General features: G+C 39.3%; 1 protein-coding gene across 3 annotated transcripts; it reads left to right on the forward strand.

Moving 5' to 3' along the window:
• The first annotated feature begins 120 nt into the window (after positions 1 to 120).
• On the forward strand, positions 121 to 23,337 carry LOC129923452 (uncharacterized). Of its 3 annotated transcripts, none has more exons than XM_056014364.1 (11): positions 121 to 274; positions 1,332 to 1,424; positions 2,753 to 2,884; positions 7,531 to 7,683; positions 10,244 to 10,432; positions 11,369 to 11,584; positions 12,618 to 12,842; positions 14,286 to 14,417; positions 17,852 to 17,947; positions 21,886 to 21,981; positions 23,021 to 23,337. In XM_056014364.1, exons 2-11 carry the CDS (start codon positions 1,337 to 1,339, stop codon positions 23,161 to 23,163), a joined length of 1,470 nt encoding a protein of 489 aa, XP_055870339.1. In that variant the 5' UTR covers positions 121 to 274; positions 1,332 to 1,336; the 3' UTR covers positions 23,164 to 23,337. The 3 variants fall into 3 exon arrangements, with proteins under 3 accessions (XP_055870339.1, XP_055870340.1, XP_055870341.1); XM_056014365.1 differs by having other exon boundaries at positions 21,886 to 21,969; XM_056014366.1 differs by lacking the exon at positions 21,886 to 21,981 and having other exon boundaries at positions 23,021 to 23,335.
• Positions 23,338 to 25,672: the final 2,335 nt, after the last annotated feature.

Raw genomic sequence — 25,672 nt, forward strand, 5'->3', positions numbered from 1 at the left:
ACTCACCCTAGCATTAATTCTCCCACTTGCCGTGGACGAAAAATTCGATAAATTAGTCTTTTATCTTTTACATTTACCTTACTAGCCCAATCATTTTAAATTATCTTATCTTATAGATTGCAGACATTACTTCAAAAAAGAATATAACTACGTCATACACATGTTAATCGATGTCTTTAAATTCTGCTAAGTCGTTGGTGTTCCTGACTGATTCAGGCAACCCATTCCATTCTCTAATGACACGAACGAATTTCTCCTAGCGAAGCATTAAAAGGTGAAGATATAACTTAGAGCATTATGATCATAAAGATTAACATAAATTGTTTACAAATTAAGCAAGAACGTGAAACTAAATTGATTTTCATCCTTGTTAGGCCAGTATTAGAACATGCCTCCTCTGTTAGGGATCATGAAACTCACTATTACATCGTCTGCTCTATAGATAACAAAGTCTGAAAGGGGGACTTAAGTTGATCAATAAAAACACAAAATTTATAAGCACTTTGGGACAAAAAAAAAACTTGCAAGTACAGTAGCAATAATATAAAAATAAAAAAACTAAATCCTAATATACAAATACAAAAGCAAAACGGAACAAAATATTCTACTAGGATTTCTTCTCACATATGCTTCTTCTCTCCTAGTGCTGTAAGAGAATAGAACAGAAAACGAATGCCATCGCATAGTTCAAGTCAGTAATTAACTTGCATGACTAGATTAACAATGGATAAGCTTCAGTATCGTTTTGTTAGCAGGTGGTGGGCTTTGTCTCAAGGTGAGGTCTGGGCCTCGTGCTAATCAGAATTTGTATCACAGACAATAGGCAGATGGTAGCGCTACTGGGTGGGTCCGATCTGTGCACCGCAGTCTGAGACCAAGGGGCTAGAGTCGCCTAAGCCACCAGACAACACAACTCAACAGCTAAACTAATGTAATCTAATAAAAATAAAGTAACCAACTAAATTAACTAATAATGTGCCCATTTATTGGTTTTAAAAGAGGCGTCCTTATAATATAGTACATTATCAAATAAAAGAACTAATACCACATTGTCTCATTGTCTCGTGTCTTGGTGGCTGAGTGTTACAGCGCGTGGCTTACTATACGAGAGGTCTCGGTTTCGAATCCCGATATGGAATGAACGTTTGAATCCAGGATTCTTAAGACGGACCTGACATAAATTTGGGAAGGTAAACGTAGTTGGTCGTTGTACTGGCCACAGGAAACCCTCGTTAACTGTCAGCCATAGAGACCAATGACATTTACCTTATCTGTCCGATAAATTGCAAGGTGTGGAAGGGATACCTTTACGCTTACCTGTCTTGTTTCAGCCGGAATGGTTCAGTGTCTACATATTAGGATTGCCACGTGGAAAGTCTGGTTCCTACCCTTCCTCTGTGTTTCTTCTACAGACTTTCGATCAGGTATACATCCGACATAATGTTAGAATCGTACATATTGCTTCTCACGCACTGACAAAAGCTAGGGATGAATGGAAATATATCTAGGCGCAGACAGTGAATCCCTTACAACCAGACTAATGTCCATTCATGTTAACTTTCTCTTTTAGTAGTCATAAGTAAGGGGCTCAGTTTATTTTTTTAAATTAAAATGACTTATTACTATTATTATTATTATTATTATTATAACAACTGTTATTGTTATTGAAGAAATGAATTAATTTTAACTTCGTTAAAGGGATACAAAAATTGACTGTAGCCACCTAAACAATGTCCACTAATGAATGTTCTGGGGATATGACTGGTCTACAGCAGCACTGCAACGAGAATCTTTCTAGGGAGTTTAAGGGCTTCTAAGGTGTCGGCGAGGTCAGTTGTTACTATCCCCTTGATTGCCCCAGATACCAGAATATTAGAGGGAAGTATTTTGGAACACTGTTTGGTTGTGTCGACCCTGGGAAAATACTGGGCTTCATCCGGGTGGAGGGGTTGACTACGAAAATTTGATTTGAGATAGGGTAAAATAATTATATATACATATTTACTACAGATTTGTATTAAATTATACAATTTTTTACTATTTTTAGCGGCCCCCAAAAGGGGAAAAGACGCTATTAGTTTTGTGCGGAATGTCTGTCCATCCGTCCCATTTAGATCTCGTAAACTAGAAAAGATAATAAAGATCTGACACCACACAGGATTAAGATTTCATTAATAGAAAAAAAAATCATCTTTACCTTATCATGTGAAAATTAGTAAATAGCAAGTATTAAAATTAAATGTATTAATTTTTTTAAAGTTATTCTGTTAAACGAAAAAAAAAGATATTGATAAACTTTTCAATACAAATGGGAATGTATTCAATTTAGTAACTCTCGAAGACTCAGCGCTGGCCTCTAGAAAAACTATGAACGTCTGGTGGCTAACAGAGAGTAGATCAATTTTAGGGGGCTGAAGGTCAAGCATTCATTAGGGCAAAACAATACAAGTAAATGAAAGCATATCAAAGAAACAAACAAATTTTGAAAGCATCTTTCCTGGGACAATGGTTTTAGAACAAGTCGCCCTTCTGTTAGCGGCCTGTGTGACAGTGAAAATAACATCCTCGGGGGATCCCGCGTGGGATTTGGTCTATAATAATATAAAGCTTCAACTCTGAAGGAACATCCGAAACATGTAAAACAAAATCAAACCAAAGAATATTGCAATATTTTGAAACCTACGAATTGTTCAATTTAAAAGCCCATTTTCTGATGACGTCGTTCCACTTGTTTTATCTCATCTCTTTGTAGACTGCCCAACAAACTGGTTTGGACCAAACTGCCAATTCAAATGCCATTGCAACAATGGCTGTTCTCTGACTGGGGAGTGTACGACTGACGGCGTGTGCGAAGGCGGATACTTCGGCTACCTCTGCCAGTACCGTAGGTGGTCAGATCAGTAATTGTATGATTTTTCAAAAGGTTTAGATAATAGTGAACAAATAGATGCTATCTTACTAGATTTTTCTAAGGCTTTTGACAAAGTTCACCACCATAGTTTGCTTAAAAAATTAAAATATTTCGGCATTAATGGTCCACTGCATCAGTAGATTATAGATTTCCTGAAAGGGAGAGAACAAACTGTAATAATAAATGGCTCTAAATCAACACCGATAACAGTAAACTCAGGTGTACCTCAAGGAACAGTCTTGGGTCCACTACTATTTTTAATTTACATAAATGATTTACCAAATTGCATTACTTCAGGAACAAAAGTCAGATTATTTGCAGACGATTGCATAATATATAGAACAATAAAAACAACACAAGACACAGATATTTTACAAAGAGAATTAGATGAATTACAGAAATGGGAATCAAATTGGAGCATGTCTTTCCACCCAGAAAAATGTCAGTTGTTAAGAGTAACAAAAAAACTAAATCAAATTAATTCCACTTATCTTATTCATGGCAAACCAGTAACACAGACTAAAAACGCAAAATATCTAGATGTTATAATAAATGAAAAACTGTCATGGAATCCACATATTGATGAAACTACAAAAAAATCAAACAAAGCATTAGGATTTATTAAAAGAAATTTCTATAAATCAAATAAGAACATAAAACTAAAATGTTATTTAACCTTGGTTAGGCGAATAATAGAATATGCATCCTCTGTTTGGGACCCCTCAACTCAAGAAAACATTAAGAAACTAGAACAGACACAAAATAGAGCAGTGCGATTCATAACAAACGAATATTCACATTTGACTAGAGTAACACCTTTAGTAAAATCACTAAATTTAGAAAGCCTTCAGGACAGAAGGCTCAAAAGTAAAGTAGCAATCATACATAAAACACTGAACCATAATCTTCAAATACAAAAACAAAATTTAATAAAATACTCTGAAAGACACAAAGATAAAGGCACATTCCTCGTCCCATATGCTAGGACAAATTTGTTCAAATACTCCTTCTTCCCTAGTGCTATTAGAGCATGGAATGGGTTGCTTGAGCTAGCCAGGAAAACCAGTGACTTGGCAGAATTTAAGTCATTGGTTAATATGCATGACTAAATGCATGACGCGTAGGACGTAATCATCTTCTTTTTTGAAGTAACGTCTGTATTATATAAGATAAGAAGAAAGCTGTGATCATACTGTAGCGTTAAGTAGAGATTCTAAATATGTAGTTTATTAGCACTAAAGCAATTATTCAAACTATGTACAGTGTCGACATTCTTCTAAAACAAACCACACCCATCCCAGTAGTTTGAGTTTCATCAGTGTAAATAATTTGCGTTTAAACTTGTTATTGTTTCTATTCTATATATCTATCTATATATAATTCTCTTCGTCGCTCAAGAGTTTGGACGAGCAGAAGAAGTAAAGGAAAGATCACTTTCTTATTTCTGCGAATAGTAACCCGACGAAAAAACAAAAGAGGGGAGAACAAGTATTCACCGGCTACTACGGATGGCTGCCTGGTCGTGCGGTTTGCGCGCTGTACTGTCGTTTGGATTTATCAAACCCTGCCCGCTCCAATCTCCCTTTGTCCGTTAACTCTGAAGGAACATCCGAAACATGTAAAAAAATTTACAAACAAACATTTTACAAATACCTAACCATTGTGACCAAGAAGTCATGCAAAGAGAACACGTAATCTACTATGTGTATTCACCCGTCACTAAATAGCAGGGCCGGACTTAACCATTGTGGGGCCTATGCGAAACGGATTTCGCGAGGCCAAGTTTGGGTAGACAATCGGATGATAAGTGAAATTTAAGAGTTTGTATTAGAAAATAAATTCGTCTATGCATTTTATTCATTCTTTACTACGTACACAATTACTTTACGAGCCTTGCGTGTAGCGAAGTCATACAGTATATCATGATAATTCTGTTTCCTACAGAGATCACGCTCAATAGCAAGAATTACCAAATGTTTCAATCTATCTTTGAGAATTGTTAACCTCAAGTAAATCTTCATTAGTTTGAGGCGCGAGAAGCTTCTTTCACTAGATTACACAATTACGGCTAATGCATAATGCCGTTTTTATTTATCGCGCGTAGGATTGGCGTTTTCCATATTCAATGACATCTCAAAATGTCTATAATTTCATATATTTTAAGGACTTTTTCGTATCTTTTGCAATTTTGGGAGACTTCCAGGAGCTCCTGGTAAATCCACAGGAGGGCGCGGGAAATCTGTTTTAAGTTATAAAATGGTTTCTATTAATAATTTATACACCTTGAATTAGCGCGGGTCCTATGAAAGTGCGGGTCCTATAAAAGTGCGGGGCCCACTGCGGTCGCATAGGTTGCAGTGGCCTAAGGCCGGACCTGCAAAATAGCGCCATATGTTACGCCGCCCGTCGATTAGTATTTTGTAAAATACCACTGACAAAATGATTCATGTCTGTATCAACACATCTAATCTACAATTGCACGGATTGGCAGTAAATTTCGTACTCAGGTTCCTTAAAGGTTTAGGTATTTGGTAAATAACGGTTTTGACATATTTGCAACCTGAACACCGCAATTTGCGAAAAATTGCAAGCTTACTACTTGTGTGTTTATTTTCGATATGTCCTCACAAGGCCGAAGTCTGTATATAAAGCGTAAATAAAAATAACACACAAATCTGCATTTTCAAAGTTGTTTATTTCTTTTTCATTCGATCGGTGAATTTTTTTTTTATAGTTAGGAGTTATCATTGGAGCAAAAAAAAAAAAAGATGGGCCGGAAAGTGATTACGGTCGAAAAGAAAATATTGAGAAGCCGAAGTAAAGCCAGAGAATGTACATGTAACTAACTTTTGTTGTTGGGGGTGAGGGGAAGGGGAAGTGGATGAGTGAAAGTGAGACTGGAAATCACCAACTAAAAGCGTGCGTGCGTGTGCGTGTGTCTTGGCCCTGGGTGGGGGTGTTATGAAGCGGGTCATTGCAAATGAAGTCATAAGTCTATATCAAATAACATTATGATGCGCAGTGGGGGGAAAAACTTATAGAGGTGAGGGAGAGAGAGAGAGAGAGAGAGAGAGAGAGAGAGAGAAGGCAAGAAAGCGACGTTGTGTCACCATTTCTCCCAGGGGACGAGTTGCCCGTGCAGGATAGTATTTCCTGGGTACGCTATTCTGCCTCAACGTGGCACCCAGGTGAAAACGATTACTTGAGGAAGTGATTAGGCTAAATTAATAGCAAAACAAAAACGCCTGTGGGAATGTCCAAGGGAATACGAGAGCTTTCCCATTGCACAGTGCGGAGTTGAAAGAGAGCTTTCACGTCCCTGTGGATAATTCATTGGCCGTTACACAAATGGCGAGTCCTGCTAGGTTAGTTTGGTACAACATAGGAAAATGGCGGGGTTCCCAATGTACTCGGCCTTTGGCCATGCATTCTAGTCCATGCACCCGGAGTGCCAGATATATCGGAAATAGCAATGTCTTCCAGACAGAACGGTTTGTTCAAGCAGGCTTACACGCCTAGAGCTCGAAGAGCCTTCGGCTTAACTGTTTTGACAATCACACGGATAGTATTTCTGTATTGATGACATTCTTGGAACGTTATTCCTAGGATCCATCTCAGCCATTGCTGCCTAGCCTCCTGTATCCTCTTCAATCATAATGGATTGCATCCATGTCTCGTAAGCGTTGGTGTTCGTTGGCACCATGATTGTGTTGAGGAGCTGGATCTTGGTCTCCTGGTTGACCGAACATTGTCATATATTCGTGGGACAAACCCTTCGTGCTAACACGTTGACCAGTCTAACATGGAAGTCGATAACAGTAAAGCGAAAATAAGGCAGTCCAAGTATAGCATAGAGTCGGATCTTCTTAGAGGATCTAACATCCTTGGGCATTAGTTGGGAAGTTTCTGTAGACTTCGCCTATGACCGATCTGTTCAGAGAGATGTTGACGGCCTTTCGCGCTGATTTCCGCGGTCGAAGTAAGTAAGCAAGCAAACATCTGGAATCGCGGTGGCAGAGAGGTAAAGCGCTTGGCTTCCAAACCGACGGGTTTCGGGTTCAAATCCTGGTGAAAACTTTTATTTTAATTTTGAGATCTTTATTGCGCTTCATTGAGTCCACGTTGGTCGTTATGTTAGCCACACTACACCGTCGTTATTCGTTGGCCGCAGAAATAGATGACCTTTAAATCAACTGCCCCATACATCGCAAAGTCTTTACTTTAGCTACTTAAGTAAACATCTAGGTTGCTGTTGTCCCGGCAGTCCTTTAAGTACAACGAAAGGTTAAAACTGTTGACTACTTTTTATTATTATTATTATAGCTTTTATACTTTCATGCTTAACGCATGCTCAGAGCGCTTTGGTCCAATCTCATTTGTGAACCAGTGGGGGGGAGGGGGTATCTAGGAGTTGGTTTTCCGTGCTGCCTTTAGGCGCTCAGTAAACACCTCTGCCCGAGTCGGGTGTTGAACCTCGAGCCCCCTTCTAAGTAGCCAAGACAAGCCAAGATCAAGCGCACTTAGCCTCTCGACCACGCTTCCCACCTTACAGGGTTTTAAAACATGCACCTGTGTGTCTTGGGCAAGACATGTTGTAAATTTCGCGGTTGTTTCTTCAGGTGACCTTGCAAAAGAATTAGATCAAACGGCCCCAGAACTCACAGACAATGAAGACACTACATGCCTTAACGATAACCCGCAGTCCGTCTCGATGCAGATGCTGCCTGGACCATTTTCCTTTTTTAGAGTTGTTGTGAACAAAGCAAGAGCAGGTATGAAGTTAGGCACTTCTTAAGACCAAGGGCCGGACTGGATATCAGACCAGGTTGGGCATTACCATACGATCCGGCCCACAAAATACGTGCTATATGATGGTTATATGTTCCCACCTGTCCTTAAAATGTGTTATGTTGGATAATGCATCGTGTATGGGGGTTTTACGCAAAGTATTATAATGTATTTTTTTGAGGCTGGTATTTCAAATGTCCATGTGGCTAGATCGCCTCTGCCTTCCTCTATATGTCCGAGATTATGAGTGGGAGAAATAACCTGCACAGACTTTTTACTATACAGACAGACCAAGTGAGTTGACACAATGGCGTGACTAGTGTCGGTATCACACGGTGCGGTAAGCTCGGGGTGTCCCCCTCCCCCCGGAAAAAAATAAGTCTCCCCCTATTAAAAAACAACTCTTGTTTTTGTTTGTTTTTAATTCAATGATTGGTTACTCACGAAAAAATGGTTTTCAGCTCTGAACTAAAGTGTGTCGTTGTTTTTTTTTGGCATTTTATCAAAAGTTATTAGATCTGCATCAATTAATAAAGTTATTGAACTGTTTCTCAGCTGCTTCCGAAAAGGCAAATCAAGCTTTGAATAAGGCATCTAACTTTGTCCAGATTCAGCGACATGTCTGGAGCAAATCAAGCTGTTGTGTCACTACAGATGCTGGAATTCTTCAACCTCGAGACGGACATGAGATTAGAGTGTATCTTGTCCCCGTTTCTCTTTCTAGTAACCATCGATAATGTCATAGACCTAACTACATTAAACAGGCTGCAATCGGGTTCCCGTAGCATAAATCAAACGAAGTTGGATGTTGCAGACGACATAGCATTACTTTGAAATACAATTAAATGTATACACAAGATGAAGGATAAAAACTTCCTCAAAGTTATACATATTGTGGGCGGGCTACCCAGTAACCACATCAACGTTGGTCCGACGGATCTTGATCAAATAGAAATGTTTACCTATCTAGGTAGTGCTATCTCAAGTGATGGAGATGAATATCGTGGAGTTTTATGCTGGATTGGAAAGCAGGAGCTGTCTTTCAAAACGTTCGGCCTATCTGCAGAAAATCCACCTACTCAATAGAAGGCCACCTAACTTCGAGACGTGGAAGGCTGAAAAAAAGCTGAGCATCGGTGACTGAGTAGGATCCTATGAATAACGTACCGAGATAATGTTACCAATGGAGCACAGGCATTCACCGTCTAAGGGAAGTGGCGACTGAATGTCGATTGACATTTGTGAGACATGTCATTAAACAAGACGAAACACGTTTACAAAGTCGGCCCAAACATGAAAGTCGAAAAGAGGAACGCAAAAACATGGCCGTCCACATCTAACTTGGCGTCACGCCATTTTTAGAAGTCCTGAATTACGTGGACACCAGCTGGGAAGAGGCTGTGAAAGTGGCTTTAGACTGAATTGTGGAGAGAGCTTGCAGCCCTATGCGTGGCTTAATTCTATGTGTTTCTCAACATTTTACACAAAAAAAATGTTACGCCACACAACTGGTCAGATAGGATGTTTGGATAGCGCCTTAAATTCACTCAAAGTTGTCCGGAGCGAAGCCCAGGGCGCCAAGCGTTTTTCTACATTTCTGAGCTTCAGAAACTCTTTCTCCTGACGTCTACGGCGCCTTGTTTTTCTCATAATAGAAAGACTATAAGTCAAATAGAAATCAACTTAAAATGGCTGGGATGTGTTGATACTAAACTGTGAGAGACATTCGAGGTGTCAATTTTTCTTGTCTAAAAGTTGCGTTTTGAAAAAGTGGATTTTTCCGTCTTGGGTGTCACACCTGGTGGGTGTCACATGGTGCGGCCCATACCTCCTCCCAGCACCCGTCTAGTGATGCCACTGAGTTGGTATAAGGTTAACGTCGGTTTGTATCGGCTCTGTTGATGGTTGAACACCGGGGCGGTGGGGTGGAGGGGGGTCTGATAAAGTCATGTGACGTTAGACCTCGGGATGGAAAATGTGGGACTGGCCAACAAAACAATTTTAACAGTGTCCTTTTTTTTTTTTTTTTTTGGAAGGGGGGGGAGGGAATCACGATGGTCACTTTGTCCGATCGCCTGGTCGTATGTTGCTACTAGTCAAAGTGTTCGAGTTAGAGGGTCCGTAACCTGGTGTAGAGACGCACTTTAGGTGACTGCTAGTGAAAGCATAATTATGATGACATTAATTCAAAACGAGACTGTAGCTTAGATATAGATAAACTGAATGTTGAGGTTGAGGCTCCCAAATTAGCAACATCTTTTGTTCTAGTGACTGAGACTAGACTGCTGCAGTTCCGGATTCAACTTTCATAATGTATAGACACTTGTTGATATACTTTAAGATGTCTTGATATCTACGTCTACAGACTCAAGAGTAAAACTACGCGTACAGAAACACGCAACCAACTTCTGATCAGTACAAATTCTACAGAAACAGATTAGACACATTTGCACTGGTTTAGAACTCTCCATCATTTCGTAGTATTTCATTCAGCTTTTTGTTTTTTTCATTAACTATCTAATATGTTTAAATTACTTTTCCTAGAGGCTGTGGATCTGATCACTTTTGAACTTCTGAATTTTAATACAAAAGTTACGTGTGAAGATGGTAGTTACTCCTATAAAACAGAGTTATTCATCAAATACTTCTACTGTATGACCGCAACGAGTGTCACCCACTTGGTGCTTTCTGGAAACGGAGTTCCATATCTCTGCACAGTCAACATTGGCGGGGGTAAGTACCAATTTAGGCTTTACAATTTTTTGTTTGTTTTCGATTTGTGATAGGCATAGCCCTCGACACCAATGTCGGAATTATGCGCTCCAAGGTCATGGCCACATTCATAGCACATTCTTAGACTCTTGCGAGTTATGAACGCTAGCTGCAGAGCTAGAGAGGATGATCCTAGCAATGGAATCGAGATGATACAGAAAGATCCTAGGTATCACACTTAAAGAACGCATCCCAAACAAATGATTAGAGACAGGACCACCACATCGATTGCAACCCTAGAGGACCTGCTAACTATTATAAAAAAAAACACAAACTAAAACTCTATGTCCATATTACAATGTCTTCGAGGCTCGCAAATAGAAACTAAGGCTGCGAGTTGTAGCGTCAGGCTTATCCGTAACGGTTTCGAAGAAGACTTTGTCCCAAAATGTAAAGCAGCTATGGCCCGTCTGTGAGCGGAGAAGCCCTACTTCAAGCTAACCACATTCCTTAGCTGTAGATTAATAGTAGAACTGCATTGCACTTGTTTCATGTTAAGTATAAGTATAGTTTAAGTATAGTTTAAGTATAGTTTAAGTATAGTTTAAGTATAGTTTAAGTATAGTCTATGTATAGGGGGTGCTGCATAGGACTTTCTGTAGAGAGGCTATGTACTGGCAAGGGAGACAACATAAATTCTATCTCTCCACAGTTGCTAGTCAGCGGTGACAACTAAGATAATGCTGACAAACTAGACACTTTATGTAGGAATCGGACTATAGTATATACTCTCGTTGTCTCTCGTTTGGTTGCTTTTGGTGCTAGGAATGGTGAGAGGTTTTCCGTATTTCTTTTGGGTTTCAAATTTCAGTCCCCCTTGGTAGGCACTCAGCAGCCTATCGGTTTATGCCACTTAGCAGAATATCCATATTTTAAATGTCGTGTTTGTTTCTCAAGGTCGTAACCTCGCTTTGAAAGGCGCCTTCAAATATTCATCCATCTTTGAGGAAGGTATCAATGTGGCTGGCGGAGTCGACGGCGAGTATCCTAGAAACGGAATTTTTGAAAACTCGATGTGTTTTCAGGCCAATATGTCGCAGGAATATTCTTTCTATCAAGTCAATTTTCAAGTTCCCGTACTGATCGACTACTTTTTGCTCATCAACAGACCAGGTAGCCCCGCGTGTAGTTGAATTGAACATGTGTCAATTGTCTTCTCATTTCGTCTACCTACTTTTAAGGGGCAAAAAAAACTCATTATCGAAAATCGGTTGTTTCTAATTTTTTTGTGAAAAAAAAAATTGAACTCTATATAATTGTTTAAAATTGCACTTCTATCTTACGTTGCATTTAATTTTCTAGCTAAATGATTACAATAATCTAATCATCGTTAATATCGTTAATATTATGTTTTTTATTGCGAATTTTAAGGGAAACGACTTCCTAACACTTCAAAGTATGGTATAACAAATCTCTCCACAAGGTTAGGGTATATCAAATTCTTATGCCAGACCATTTCCAAAATTTAATTAATGGTCTTAGATTATATATATATATATATTTATAATTTCTAGTCTAGAATTGTATAGACTAGATCAAGATCTAGAATTTCAATTTCCAGATCTAAATCTAAGCTTAAAGTGTAAATTATGATTTCAAAACGTCTAGTTCTATATAGCAATGTCATAAGATGTTAAAACGAATCTACTTTTTTTTTAAATTTAATGTTGGTTTCAGTCTAGTGATAGAATAATTAGGCTTTATTTTTTCTTGTGCGGGTGTATTCAATGCGACTAACTAACAAGACCATAAACTCACACAAAGTAACAAGTGAAGAAGATAAGTCCAAACCATTTGACAATTCAGATGATGGTTTCATACTCTAAAGGTCACAGACGAGTCTCTGTCTATAAATACGTGTTATCCCTAAGGAATCCTATCAGCAACTGACTTGATGTCTCTCGGTAGTCTCTGACCCAACTGACCCATCTGACCCAACTAAGTCATGACGTCACTTGCCGCGTTCAAAGCCCGTCACTTATGCTGCGTCTCTATACAAACTACTAATACTAAGTGTCTCACAATCTAGACTAGATCTTGATAAAGGTTAATAATAATAATACTTCTCTCTTTTTTTTTTTAAATAATAATTTTTAAAACGCTTTCTTGCTATTGTTATTGTTATTGTTCCTGATTCCTTTTTCAGAACCACTATTTCTGATGAGAATGAAGAATTTTGAGCTGATCAGCATTGATGACATGAACCAAACTCTCATGCGTTTCGTAGAGGACGATCCAGCGTTTTCCAACTCGATTGTGTACAAAGTTGCCCACACCAGCAACCAGATTCCACTTCTATCTTTCAGAGTCCAGAAACATAGGCTAAATCTAATGGACGTCCTTCAGTTTTGCGAAGTGGAGGCATATGGAGGCAAGGCTAAGTTGACCCAATTATATTTTGTGTCTAATTATTGTTTTTATTATCATAATATTTATTATTATTATTAATGCTGGGATACGAAGTGCTATGATGCGACATGACACGATGTACGTGTGAATTATATATACACACAGGATGTCGTATCCGGTGGGTAATTCAAAATATGAATGAATGAACAAACAATATCTCTTGAATCAATTGTAAAAATAAAGAGTCAAATACACTTCATAATGATGCTTAATAATGCCTTAGTTACTGCACTAGAATTCATTAAACGTACGTCCTTCCTTGACTGCTGTATACATGACAAACAGACAGATGTGTGTATACTGTCTAGCCTATGCAGAGGGGTAGTGAGAAGGGGCAAGAGGGCACGATCCCCCGTGGAGCCACTTTCAGGGGGGCGCCACACGCAGAGAGACGCCAATAAAAAATATTGTAGATATTTTAGTTAGGTAATACACTCTAAGGTTAATTGTATTATAGCTCCTCCTTCGTGATCGAAGATGAGCACATTTCTCATTTCCTTTGGACTCGAAGATGACTGTTAAGTCCAATCCTTGCTTTAAAAAGCCGGCCGCATACGTGGCGTGGGTGGGTTATGGGTGGGTTAGGTCAGTTGCAGATAGGCCTGCTTCTTCTCTGTTTTTTGTTGGTTCGTCGCTCTTTCACCCTGGCCACTCTTCTTGCTTCATATCTTGAGACTCCGAGATTCACAGCTTCACGCCATGAGGAGCGATCGAGGAGCTAGTGCTTCCCAGCCGTGAATGTCGATATCGCATTCCTTGAGAGAGTCTTTGTAGCGCTTGTATTGGCCTTCCTGGGAGCTCTTTCCTGTACACAACTCCCCGTACAGAAGTCGTTTGGGAAGGCGTTTGTCTGGCATGCGGACTACATGTCCCGCCCATCGAAGTTGGGACTTTTTTACTGTTGCATTGATACTGTTCATGTTGGACACCTCTAAGATTTCTGTGTCTGGTATGTGGTCGGACCAACGCACCTTATGGATACTCCTTAGACGGCGTAGGTGGAAGGAGCTTAGCTTTTTTGGTGTGACGGGAAAATATACTCTGATGCATATAGGAGTGACGGGAGGATTACAGCACTGTGGTTAATTGTATCACAATAGTATTCAATACGTTTTATTTATTTAGAAGTCTATATTTCTATGTGATGTTCATGGAAAATGGGGGAGGGGGGCGCTAATATTTCCCCCGGACTCACGTTTGCTCGCTACGCCTATGAGCCTAAGTGACCCATGGGAGGAGAAACCATTCATGACAGACTGACATTACTAAAAATTCATTGCTGTAAGTTTCTTAACACTAAGTTCGTCTCTTCATTGAGCTGATGTTTGCCGACTGAGTGTGTAAGAAAGACCCATCCATGGAAACAGTATGATTACAGTTAATATTTACGATGAACTGTCTCTAGATTGTCCCGAGGTCATGGTAGGCTTGGACTGTGCTGATCTTTGCAATTTCAAATGCGTGGACCAGAGATGCGAAACTTCAGGAAGATGTGTTCAATGTCACGCAGGTTTCTATGGAGAACATTGCGATTTAGGTATTTATCTTTTTCAATTCCTACTAAGTTTTAAGTTTTAATATCATTGCCTGGCATGGCAATCTGAACGTTAAAAAATAAAAATAAACTTCATAGAATCCTAAATGCTGCTGTTAAAGTCATTGGCGAAAAAACAAACCTATTTGGACAGCTGTTTGAGACAAATAAAAAAAAATAAAAAGATTCTAGAAATAAAAAATCACCCTTTGGTCAGGATTTAGTGATTTTATCTTCACAAAACAGATACAAGACACCGATAGCAAAGACAAACAGACACAAAAAACTATTGTTCCCCTGGCAATCAAATCATTAAATAGAAACTATCTGATATAAATTGTTCGCATGTAAATTGTGAGTGAGACTGGTGTGAATGCGGCTCTTGTTCGTGATGAACCGTGCACAGACCAAAAGTGTACGATGCATTGGCTGACAAAAGATTGTTGGCGCTTTGGTACGATGGCTCGAAGTCTTCGGATAAGGGCCGTGAGCTCCACAGGGCAATGAGTAGACCAGAAAGAAGAGATGCATGGTGGCAACTGAATCGTGCGGAACAGGCCGTCCTAGCCCAGTTCGGAGTCGGTCACTGTACAATAGGTGCTTACTTGGGACGGTTTCGAGAGAACTACGACACACGGTGTCGCCACTGCATCGAGGACGTCGAGACAATAGAGCACATTCTGTATGGATGTCGAGTTCTGCATTAAAGACGATCGGGACAAGGATTTGATAGAGAGAGAGAACTGGTCCATGCGCGGCATTTGGGTCTGTTTTTGTATAGGAACAAGGTGACCTTAAAACTCACTGACCGCTTCCTTTCACGTGCTCCAAGGAGTAATTCTCAGCATGGTTCGTTACCAATGAGGTTTCTGATTCGTTGTGAATGTATATTTTGGTTTTCTATTGTTATGATGTTTTTTTTTCTCGTTTTTTTGTTGGTTTTTTTTTTTTTTTGGTGTAATGCACAAATTGTAAGAACAATTTCATTAGGAATAATAAAGATTCGCAGATTAAAAAACAAAAGCAGAAAAAATGGAATTATTTATTTTGACTATTTTCTTGTATCCTTTGAAGACGACATTTCGCACGTGTACCGTGACAACAAATTTCATCAAAGTGTCAGAAAAAAAAGTATCAAATTTGTTAAAAGTATTTTATAGAATATGTGGATAGAAGAAATACAAACAAATGACTGCCATTTCTACTTTAAATTCATTTGGATGCAATTTATAGATCTAGATCTCTACATTTCTATTAAGCTGTGTGCAGTACTGTCAGTTGGCTACGTTGTTAGTGCGCCGGGTTCATAGGTCAATGTAGGCTATATTGGAGAGTTTCAAATTAAACTGAACAATGTCAAGGACACAAATTGATAGTGATGTGCAAAAGTTAATTAGGAAAATAGAAATAGTTAGTTTAACTAGAAAAAATATAATTAAGGCCAAATTTTAATTAAAAACATAAAATTAAGCTAAAATCGTAGATATATTTTAAAAAAATTAAAATTACAAACTAAAAAGCTCAATTAAAATTTCTAAAACTTTTCAACCTGTGGTAGTGGTTGAAACACACATCGCTGTTTTCTGACCTGAAACATGATATCAACATTTTTGATTATTAACAAAAAAAGATGCAATTAACAACTACTTTGTCAGCCTTCATTTGGAGAGGGACTAGTCAAGTAAGATTCTAGTAAAAGTTATAGGGCCAATATCTGCACTTGAATGTAGCAGCATTAGGAAATTAGTAGTATCTAGGTCTAAATCTAGGCCTATATAGATCTTAGAACATTAGGATAACCAACTCATTTTTATCTACACCCACCCAGCCCCAAAAAGTAAAACGACTGTGTGTCCGACTATTTTAACAACCTGGTCAGATAGCCGTACACATGTAGGCCACGTGTACTGTAGTGTGTAGTCAAAGATGACAAGACCACCCAGGGTTTTTCTTTGCGAGTCACGCAATAGTGTTTGTTGTATGTTGATTGGTCAGACAAGAAAATAACACATTGACATGGCTAGTCAAGTATGTACGTATATATACCTTTACACTAAAATAGTTACACAGATCAAATGTTTCTTAGCACTCCTGCAATAGGCGGTTGTTAAGTGGTAAAACGCTTGGCATCCGAACGGGAGGTTCCGGGTTCGAATCCAGGTGAAGACTAAGATTTACACTTTCTGGATCTTTAATGCTACTCTGAGTCCATCCAGCTCTAATTTCACAATTTTGGTGTAAAGTAAAGGCGGTTGGTCGTTGTGCTGGCCACATGGCATCCTCGTTTAATCAAGAGGAGCTTCAGTCACTAATGTCCCGCTTCTCTCAGGTCTGCAGAGAGTATGGGCCAGCACCACCCTCCATCCTCACTGATAAAAACAAGCTAGATTCCGTAAATGAATTCTGCTACCTGGGATCCATAATTCAAGATGGCCTGTCTCTAGTGGGGGAGATCGATATTCACATCGATCTTTGCTAGACTCAGACCAAGAGTTTGAGAAAACCAGAAGTTCATTAAAATTGCCAAAATGGAGGTCTACAAGTAGTACAATGCACCCGTTCTGGACACGCTTCTGTACGGCAGTGAGTCATGGACTACCTATGAAAGGCAAGAAAGAAAACTAAATTCCTTTCCCTTTCGTTGCCTCCAGTGGAGAAAATGACACAAATGCCATTAAAAAACAAAGTTTACCTTCTCACCTTCTCACCTTCTCAACTTCTCACCTTCTCGGCTTATCACCTTATCACCTTCTCACCTTATCACCTTCTCACCTTCTCGGCTTATCACCTTATCACCTTCTCACCTTATCACCTTATCACCTTCTCACCTTATCACCTTATCACCTTATCACCTTATCACCTTATCATCTTATCACCTTCTCATCTTATCACCTTCTCACCTTATCACCTTATCACCTTATCACATTCTCACCTTATCACCTTCTCACCTTCTCACCTTCTCACCTTCTCACTTTATCACCTTCTCACCTTCTCACCTTCTCACCTTATCACCTTCTCACCTTATCATCTTATCACCTTATCATCTTATTGCCTTATCACCTTCTCGCCTTATCACCTTCTCACCTTGTCACCTTCTCACCTTATCACCTTCTCACTTTATCACCTTCTCACCTTCTCATCTTATCACCTTATCACCTTCTCACCTTATCACCTTCTCACCTTATCACCTTCTCACCTTCTCACCTTATCACCTTATCACCTTATCACCTTATCACCTTTTAGTTTTGTGCACCGGTTACACCAAAAGCTAGCTATTTATACTTTTTTTTCCGCCATTGGCGAATATCTAGACTACTGCAGAAATAAAGTTGTTGTTTTTTCTTTCTTTCTTTCTTTCCCCCTCTCTTTCTCCCTCTCTCTCTCTCTCTTTCTCTCTCACTCTCTCTCTCTCTCTCTTTCTCTCGTCCAACTATCAGAATGTTTACATTGTGCAAGTCGGAACTGCACACGAAGAGAGGGCTACTGTATTGATGGTTGTCTTCAAGGCTATCTTGACAACAACTGCACCACTGGTAATGTATTCAATCTCTATAGAAGTTCAGCAATTATCTCACTTTGTTGGTTTCTTCTTATCAGTATTATTAATAACTATACAAATTAAAAACAAAACAGGGTTAACCAAGATAGTTTGTATGGAAACACAAACTCAGAATCGGCAAAGAAATTGTAAATGTATATTTACAACAGATTTTTATTAAATTATATAAATTTTTACTATTTGAGCTATGAATGGACTTAAGTTTTAATAACTTGGCTGTGTAACATTTAGGTCTTGAGCTATAAAAAGGAAGTAACCCTTGAGGATTTATACTAGATTCATAACCTAAATTGTGCCGATGTGCCAAAAAAAAAAATCAAATATCAGCTCCCGGATTGGTCCTCTCAGATAGGTAAAAAGGCAGGTTTCAATATTTTCTGCTTGAATATCAGAAGAAAGGACAAAATATTTTTAAATTATTCACATGATGGGTCAAGGGTAATGATTGTGTCTAGAATTTGTTAGAGGCCCCCGAAAGGTGAAAAGACGCTATTAGTTTTGTGTGGTCTGTCCGTCCGTCCGTCCGTCCGTCCCGTTTAGATCTCGTAAACTAGAAAAGATTTTGAAAATCCGACATCATGATATTTTAGATCATTCAAAGTTCAGATGCACCGGCTACAGAAAAGCAAGTATTTGTGTAGAGTCTACAGTGCCGAGTATGCTATAATGCAAAACTGTAGTTTTCACGGAGCCTTGTCCTTACAGGCGGGTTCCACATTTCAGAACTATGCGTATTAAATATAAGAAAATAAAGAAAACAAGATTACATTTAAAACAACTTTTTTTTTCTTCAGAAATATCACATATCTCTCAGACTAAGTCTAAAACTGCTTATTGATCCTTATGAAAATTTGTTGTGATTACAAGCACACTTTCCTCAATAAAAAACAACACAACAGAAACATTCACATAAATAGAACAGATACAGAACAGAACATCAAGAGTTTATTCAGCGACTACATACAGACATCTTGGTCCTTTTCGTGTTTCCTGATCAACGAGGGGCGTAGATAGAGTCTGACCGAGAAAGAAACGAACGAGTTTTTGTACCGCTCGGCTAGTCCTGCTGGAGGTTTTAGCTAGTCCTGCGGGAGGTTTTAGCTAGTCTTGCGGGAGGTTTGGGCTAGTCCTGCGGGAGGTTTTAGCTAGTCTTGCGGGAGGTTTTAGCTAGTCCTGCGGGAGGTTTTAGCTAGTCCTGCGGGAGGTTTTAGCTAGTCCTGCGGGAGGTTTTAGCTAGTCCTGCGGGAGGTTTTAGCTAGTCCTGCGGGAGGTTTTAGCTAGTCCTGCGGGAGGTTTTAGCTAGTCCTGCGGGAGGTTTTAGCTAGTCCTGCGGGAGGTTTTAGCTAGTCCTGCGGGAGGTTTTAGCTAGTCCTGCGGGAGATTTTAGCTAGTCCTGCGGGAGGTTTTAGCTAGTCCTGCGGGAGGTTTGGGCTAGTCCTGCGGGAGGTTTTAGCTAGTCCTGCGGGAGGTTTTAGCTAGTCCTACGGGAGGTTTTAGCTAGTCTTGCGGGAGGTTTGGGCTAGTCCTGCGGGAGGTTTTAGCTAGTCTTGCGGGAGGTTTTAGCTAGTCTTGCGGGAGGTTTTAGCTACTCCTGCGGGAGGTTTTAGCTAGTCCTGCGGGAGGTTTTAGCTAGTCCTGCGGGAGGTTTTAGCTAGTCCTGCGGGAGGTTTTAGCTAGTCCTGCAGGAGGTTTGGGCTAGTCCTGCGGGAGGTTTTAGCTAGTCCTGCGGGAGGTTTTAGCTAGTCCTGCGGGAGGTTTTAGCTAGTCCTGCGGGAGGTTTTAGCTAGTCCTGCGGGAGGTTTTAGCTAGTCCTGCGGGAGGTTTGGGCTAGTCCTGCGGGAGGTTTTAGCTAGTCCTGCGGGAGGTTTTAGCTAGTCCTGCGGGAGGTTTTAGCTAGTCCTGCGGGAGGTTTTAGCTAGTCCTGCGGAAGGTTTTAGCTTGTCCTGCGGGAGGTTTTAGCTAGTCCTGCGGGAGGTTTTAGCTAGTCCTGCGGGAGGTTTTAGCTAGTCCTGCGGGAGGTTTTAGCTAGTCCTGCGGGAGGTTTTAGCTAGTCCTGCGGGAGGTTTTAGCTAGTCCTGCGGGAGGTTTTAGCTAGTCCTGCGGGAGGTTTTAGCTAGTCCTGCAGGAGGTTTGGGCTAGTCCTGCGGGAGGTTTTAGCTAGTCCTGCGGGAGGTTTTAGCTAGTCCTGCGGGAGGTTTTAGCTAGTCCTGCGGGAGGTTTTAGCTAGTCCTGCGGGAGGTTTTAGCTAGTCCTTCGGGAGGTTTGGGCTAGTCCTGCGGGAGGTTTTAGCTAGTCCTGCGGGAGGTTTTAGCTAGTCCTGCGGGAGGTTTTAGCTAGTCCTGCGGGAGGTTTTAGCTAGTCCTGCGGAAGGTTTTAGCTTGTCCTGCGGGAGGTTTTAGCTAGTCCTGCGGGAGGTTTTAGCTAGTCCTGCGGGAGGTTTTAGCTAGTCCTGCGGGAGGTTTTAGCTAGTCCTGCGGGAGGTTTTAGCTAGTCCTGCGGGAGGTTTTAGCTAGTCCTGCGGGAGGTTTTAGCTAGTCCTGCGGGAGGTTTTAGCTAGTCCTGCGAAAGGCTTGGGCTAGTCCTGCGGGAGGTTTTAGCTAGTCCTGTGGGAGGTTTTAGTTAGTCCTGCGGGAGGTTTTACCTAGTCCTGCGGGAGGTTTTAGCTAGTCCTGCGGGAGGTTTTAGCTAGTCCTGCGGGAGGTTTTAGCTAGTCCTGCGGGAGGTTTGGGCTAGTCCTGCGGGAGGTTTTAGCTAGTCCTGCGGGAGGTTTTAGCTAGTCTTGCGGGAGGTTTGGGCTAGTCCTGCGGGAGGTTTTAGCTAGTCTTGCGGGAGGTTTTAGCTAGTCTTGCGGGAGGTTTTAGCTAGTCCTGCGGGAGGTTTTAGCTAGTCCTGCGGGAGGTTTTAGCTAGTCCTGCGGGAGGTTTGGGCTAGTCCTGCGGGAGGTTTTAGCTAGTCCTGCGGGAGGTTTTAGCTAGTCCTGCGGGAGGTTTTAGCTAGTCCTGCAGAAGGTTTTAGCTAGTCCTGCGGGAGGTTTTAGCTAGTCCTGCGGGAGGTTTTAGCTAGTCCTGCGGGAGGTTTTAGCTAGTCCTGCGGGAGGTTTTAGCTAGTCCTGCGAAAGGCTTGGGCTAGTCCTGCAGGAGGTTTGGGCTAGTCTTGCGGGAGGTTTGGGCTAGTCTTGCGGGCTAGGATAATCGAGAACAAAGCTGAAGAACATCAAAAATATGACAAACAAAGAAACAATAATTTATTTTTAAACTTGGGTGTCCGTGGGTTAGTTTCTAACAAAATACAGACGTTACTTCAAAAAAGAAGATAATTACATTCTACGCGTGTCCCTGGGTCATCTATTCATGCATGTTAATTAATGACTTAAATTCTGTCAAGTCATTGGTTTTCCTAGCTAATAGTACCAGGGAAGAAGGCGAATTTATACAAATTTACCTTTCTGTGTATTTTATTAGTTTTTTCTTTTGTATTTGAAGATTAGGGCTCAGTGTTGTATGTATGATTGCTGCTTTTCTTTTAAGTCTTCCATCCTGAAGGCTTTCTAAATTTAATGTTTTTACTGAAGGTGTTACTCGAGTCAAATGTGAATATTTGTTTGTTATGAATCTCACAGCTCTATTTTGTGTCTGTTCCAGTTTCTTAATGTTTTCTTGAGTTGAGGGGTCCCAAACAGAGGATACATATTCTATTATTGGCCTAGCCAAGGTTAAATAACATGTTAGTTTTAAGTTCTTATTTGACTTGACTATAAAATGGGGTTGGGGTGGGCACATGCCTCAGGGTACCACTGGTCTAAATCATAGCTTCATGAGTCATATGTTTCTACTGCATGGAAAAAAAAAGATAATGTTTATTACTGCTATCATCCCACGAGCTGTCTACATCTAATGATTACTTGTCTCTTAGCTTGTTACCATTGCATGGAGGAGCTCTGCGATCAGCGGTCTTTAACATGCCGGAGAGGGTGCAAAGAAGGAGTGGCCGCAATCGGTTGTACTGCGGGTGATTATGTTATTTTGTTGTTCTGTAAATTATGACTAGTGAGAGCCTTACTTTGCGGTTTAACGTTTCAATAGGTCTAAAAGAGGTGAGAAAATCGATGAATAAATTGAAAATGAAAAATAAAAAGCGAGGGTGTTGCAACTCAAACGAAGTATACTGTAAACCCTTTCCTCGCTTTAAGTTTTTAGTTAATAATGTAAAAGGTATTTTAATGAATTACGCTAGTTTGCAATTCGATAGATATCTTTTTGCACTATGTTTACGTATTTGTAATCGTCCTTACGTCATTTCCGCTTCCTTTTACACGCGGTCTAAATTTAAAAAAAAAAAAAAAAAAGACAAAACACTTTTTTTTTTTATGCTTATATTAAGTGTAGTAGTATTAATTAGTTTTGATCAGTAATGTTATTAAATTTGTTATAGATCTAGTATTGGAAATATATAAAATTAAAAAAAAAAAGATAGAAAGATAAAAAGATAAAGATAGATAGATAAATACAGCTTTAATATAGCGCTAATTTCATGCTTATAGCATACTCAGAGCGCTATGGTCCAATCACATTTGTGGACCAGTTGGAAGGGGTGTCTGGGAGAATGTTTTCATGCTGCCTTTAGGCGCTCAGTAAACACAACTCTGCTCAAGTCGTGTGTCGACCTTCGAGTCCCCTTCATAGGTAGCCAAACCAAGTTCAGGCGTACTTAGTCTCCGACCACTCTTTCCACTAGATAAGATAAGATAAGATAATTTTTATTGGTCCAATCAAATGGAAATTCAGTTTGACTACAATTGACCACCTCAGCGTAATTACAGTACAAGAACAATATAAATGCAAATAAGAGCAAAATTCATACACGAAACACATAACAGATCGATATATAAATATAGTTAGATAAATATAGATAGATAGATAGATAAATAGATACGATAAGATAGATAGATAGATACATAGATAGATAAGATAAGATAAGATAGATAGATAGCTAGATAGATGGATAGATAGATGAATAACTGCAGTATACAACTATCTGGTATATCTAGCTGCCTCAATGAGTGCTAAAACTGATGAGTCCAGCTCCTCCAGCTTTTACATCGTCATCCCACTGTTCCTTATAATCGCAGTAGCAGCATTGTTGGCCTTACTGTGGAAAAAAAAAACATCTCCGATTACTGCCTTGGAGTGATGACAAATTATCCTTAAAAAGTTTTTGCTTTCGTTTGTTTTATTTCATTTTTTGCTTGCTCTACTCTACTTAAAATGGCCTAATATGTAGTCATTGGTGTGAAATATTTGATACAACATTATTGTTATTTTGAGCCTAATGTTTAAATAAATAAATAAACAAGTATAATACATTTTATGTTTTGAAAACTTTTTTTTAACCACGAAGTCTTATTTATTATCGGCCCCCAAAAGGGGAAAAGACGCTATTAGTTTTGTGTGGCCTGTCTGTCCGTCCGTCTGTTCGTCCGTCCGTCCCGTTTAGATCTCGTAAACTAGAAAAGATAGTGAAAATCCGACATCACAATATTTTAGAACATTCAAAGTTCTGATGCAACGGCTACTTTTTTCTTTACTGAAAGCGAAAAATCTAATTTTTTAAATCATTTATGGGAGCAGTTTTTTCATAAAAATACACAACTTTTACAACTATTCACTATTAATAGTAATAAACAGCTGAGGCTCTTTGTTAGGGGCGGCAATCAAGTAACATTTTTTTAAACACATTTATGTTAACGGTTGTCAAATTTTTTTTTTTTATATTTGTATTGTTAAGATATGTAAGTTATGTTATACTAAGTACTATATTTACGCAAAAAAAATGTTTATTATTTTTTAAAGAGAAAAAATCTATTTAGTATGCATATAAGTTAGACATAATTTAAAACACCAATTAATAAGTAGTTTTCATATTATCGCGTGAACTGCAATGACTAAACAACTCCATATATATATATATGGGAAAGTGGGGTAATCTGAGATACTTAACTTTAAAGAGTCATAAAACTTATATATGACATATTTTTTCCAAACGCTAATATACAATGGATTTAGTATATATGAAATAAACTTTCCACTAAAGATCAGATGGATTCGAGCATTACTTTTTTAGTTATAGAAGTAAAATGAAATCATTTTAGTATCCCATCATACCCGCCATAAATGGGTAATATGGGATACCCAACCAATGTCTGAAAACTATAAAAATACAAACAAAATATCATTCTGTAAATCAAGTAAACAAAACAAACAGTTTAAAACATCACAAAAAATTGTATTATTTTAAAATATTTTCTGTTAAAAAGAAAATAAAGAAGTATCTGTGTAAAGTGAACCGTGCGCGCACCGGAGCTGATGAGAAAAAATAATTGTCTTCATTTAAATTAATATTATTGGCTAATTCAGATTTTAATATGAGCTGATTATTTTGGTTTTTCTTCTGCTAGAACATTCAACACCAATTAAGATTTAGATGTAACATTTGAGCACTTAAACCTATAAAAAATATCGTAGCCTAATTTAACACCATCATGGTATCCCATATCACCCCCAGGGTAGAACACTGAAAAGTTTGTTATGACAACCATATCGCTGTGCTGATCCGAATTTTAAATATATTTATTTAGAGCCTGTTTTCTTTTATGTGTGATGAAGTTGATTAATTCAATAAATCCACGTTGTACCTAACAAGAAGACGGGAAAGCAGTCTACAACTTCTTTACAATGACCCATAGTGCAGGATATACATTTGAAATATGTTTTTGTAACCAGAATTTTTGGTCTTCTTGTTCAACTATTGGTTCCTTGTTTGTGGATATTTCAGTAAGCTGCTCATGTATTAGTATGGATTCGTTTGTGACTGGAATCTGAGTACGTCTTCGCGCAAGCGGGTTCAATGCCCAGTCGGAAATATCCAAATGAAGAATGTCATCAAATCATTTATTTAGTGAAAAAGTTATTTGAACTGTTTACAATATCATTTTTTCTGCTGAGCCCTTTGGTCATCTCCTGGACATACCACAGTTTGAGAACCACAAGCCTACAGAATAAAAGCTTCAAACAGAACAGCTTAGAAAATGTCATCATTTAAGGCTAGAAATTGCAAAACAAAAAAAATATTAGAAAAACATTTTATCGACACTTCCTGTATTTGGTACACCGGATTGACCGGATACACCAAACAGTTGGCTATGTGTATGTAAAGTCTTCATTATTGCTAGAGCTCCAGGAATGTCCATATATATTTCTCAAATATTTACAAGTTGACGCCCTCTTGGATGGCCAAGTAGTAAAGTCTTCAGTATTGCTAGAGCTCCTTGCTATAGCTCCAGGAATGTCCATATATATTTCTCAAATATTTACAAGTTGACGCCCTCTTGGATGGCCAAGTAGTAAAGTCTTCAGTATTGCTAGAGCTCCTTGCTATAGCTCCAGGAATGTCCATATATATTTCTCAAATATTTACAAGTTGACGCCCTCTTGAATGACTGCTTGGTCTTGCACTATTGACAGGTGTAACACTAGTCCTGAAGGTGTACCCTGCTCGCTGCCATCCCTTGCTGTCCTGTCGTATGAGGATATGATCTTTAGTTCTAATGGAAAAGTATACAACGTACAATCGAACGTACAATAAGAAGTGGACCACACTGGTCAATAGTTTTAAAAAATCGGCCACTAGCAGATCTTTTTTG

Source organism: Biomphalaria glabrata, chromosome 16 (genome assembly GCF_947242115.1).
Source record: "Biomphalaria glabrata chromosome 16, xgBioGlab47.1, whole genome shotgun sequence".
Taxonomy (NCBI): domain Eukaryota; kingdom Metazoa; phylum Mollusca; class Gastropoda; family Planorbidae; genus Biomphalaria; species Biomphalaria glabrata.